The 2,500-nt window shown below is 28.4% G+C and overlaps 1 protein-coding gene across 1 annotated transcript in view; it reads right to left on the bottom strand.

The window, feature by feature from the left end:
- Positions 1-831, bottom strand: part of LOC122258496 (pro-resilin-like) — a 1,148-nt gene extending 317 nt beyond the window's left edge. The window contains exons 1-3 of the mRNA XM_043024486.2: positions 751-831; positions 454-531; positions 1-141 (exon numbers count right to left, since the gene is read on the bottom strand). The exon at positions 1-141 is cut by the window's left edge and continues 317 nt beyond it. Of these exons, the coding sequence (XP_042880420.1) occupies positions 1-141; positions 454-531; positions 751-765 (234 nt within the window). The 5' untranslated portion in view covers positions 766-831. The remainder of the gene's footprint in view (positions 142-453; positions 532-750) is intronic.
- Between the last annotated feature and the right edge of the window lie 1,669 nt (positions 832-2,500).

Consider the following 2,500-nt stretch of genomic DNA (forward strand, 5'->3'; position numbering starts at 1 on the left):
GTAGGTGACGACCTGAACGCGGCCATCGGGGAGCAGCACGCGGAACTGTCCCGAGGTGTTGTCTCCGTTCCGGGTCTCAGAGTGGCCGAAGTCATTGCCGCTGTCAGGGTCCACGACCTCGTAGCCGAAATTGTATTTGGCCTGTTGAGGGAAGCGACACGTATACTTCTCTCTCTCGCAATACGAAAGGTCCTCGCTATGTAATAGAAATTTTGATACATACTAGCCAGGTCTTGTTAAACGTATCAGTTTTACAATATATTTTCTTGACAAAGTAATATCATAAGCACATACAAATATATTTGAATTAACCTTTCAAACAAACTATCTATATGTAAAAAAAACACATAAGAGCACATGCATACATGCATACTCAACACTGTAAATAATTTTATCCATGACCTGTATAGAGTGAAAGGTGCAGCGTTATAAAAGGTAATACAACGAACTTACAGGTACTGCCAAAGGATCTCTCTGAGGAAGGCCAAGGACACCTGTCACCAGTGTTAACACCGCCGTCGCTAAGCACAGCTAAGGAAGAGAAATGCAATAGTTCCTTGTTTATCAATTTCGATAATAAGCAGCGAAATATATCTGAAAACAAATCGGTGAAAAACTTCTACGAAAGCACTCGATGAATGAATAACATTTAGATATACCCCAAAGTTGGCATTAGGTATAAATAAGCACAAGTATGAATAACTGTAATAACCAAAAAGGTAGTTAAGACAATTCAACCTCACTCTTTACCTTGAGGGAAAACATCGTTATCTGGAGACGCAAGTCGAGTACCTGTTGACACTGCACAGGTCGGGTCGTTACTAACTCTTCAGAAGTTTACCGCACACTTATATAACCTCAATCTCCTTACCGTACACCTCGTTTCTCAACTTCTTTTAAGTGATTCGTCCAACCTAAGAAAATTACCCCTTCTCTTGCAGTGTATGGTGTATGGTGTTTTTAATTCTATGATCTTTCGTTTTTTGTGATCGTTTTTATAGTCTAAGTACAGAATGCATAATGCTAAGATATACTAAAGGATGATGATAATAATAATATAGGCAATAATGATAGTGGGACTAGAAAACTATAGTGACAAAAATAATGATAATAATACAGAAAGAATGATGACAAAATCAATGATAACAGTAACGAAAAAGATGATGACAATGATTATATCAATAAATTGGTCATCTAATTTATGATGTGGATAATAATGTCATTATTAATAGTAGCAGTAGTTGAATTAATTATTATAATAGTGATAATGATAAAGATGATGGTTATAAGTCTGATGGTAATAATGATGATAATGATGATAATACCAATGATAATTGATATGATATAGTAATAATAAGAAGTACAATGATAGTAGCGATGATAATACTACTACTATTAATGACAATAATGACAATGGCAATAAAGATAATAATGCTGATGATAATGTTAGGGATAACAATAATAATAATGATAGTTTTATGATGATAATGATGATGTTTTATGATAATAATAATGATGATAAACATAACCATAACGATACTAGTAATTATAACAATGATAACATGATAGTAATGATAATATTGACAACGAAAATATCAATAATATAAACAATAATGATAATGATAATAATACTAAGGATGTTAATGATAATGATAGTACTACTAATAACGGTTGCAATAATTTCAATAACAATAAAAACAATGATGATAATGATGAAAAGGATGAATAAAGATAATAATAGAAATGGTAATAATCATAATAATAAAGATAATAATGATGATGATAATGATGATAGTAAGAAAGATGATTATGATAATAATTTTGACAATGATAACAATAAGAATAATGACAAACAGTGAACACCAGTTATAACCATGATAGTAATAATAGTAATAGTAATAATAGTAATTCCGAAAATAAAATCACCAGAAACCATAAGCTTCACACCGGCAATCCAAGACCCATCAATGATGTTGTAACAAGAAACGGAAGAGGTCTTTGGCTTTTGAAAAGTCAACCTCAAAGGTTATATCTTAGATGGAAAAACGCTTACTCTGAGAGGTCTAATTGTTTGAGTTATCCACACACACACATATGTATATGTATATATATATATATATATATATATATATATATATATATATATATATATATATGTATGTATATATATATATATATATATATATATATATATATATGTATATATATACACATATGTATATATGTATGTATATATACATATATGTATATATGTATGTATATATACATATATGTATATACATATATATATATAATATATTTATATATATACATATACATATATATATATATATATATATATATATATATATAGATATATATATGTATATGTATAAAAAAAATAAACATATATATATATATATATATACATATATGTTTACATATATATGTATGTATATATATATGTATATATATATATATATATATATATATATATATATTTATATACATATGTATAATA

The sequence above is a fragment of the Penaeus japonicus genome, unplaced genomic scaffold (assembly GCF_977035675.1).
Source record: "Penaeus japonicus unplaced genomic scaffold, GWHDUDI00000001_assembly GWHDUDI00000008, whole genome shotgun sequence".
Classification (NCBI taxonomy): Eukaryota; Metazoa; Arthropoda; class Malacostraca; order Decapoda; family Penaeidae; genus Penaeus; species Penaeus japonicus.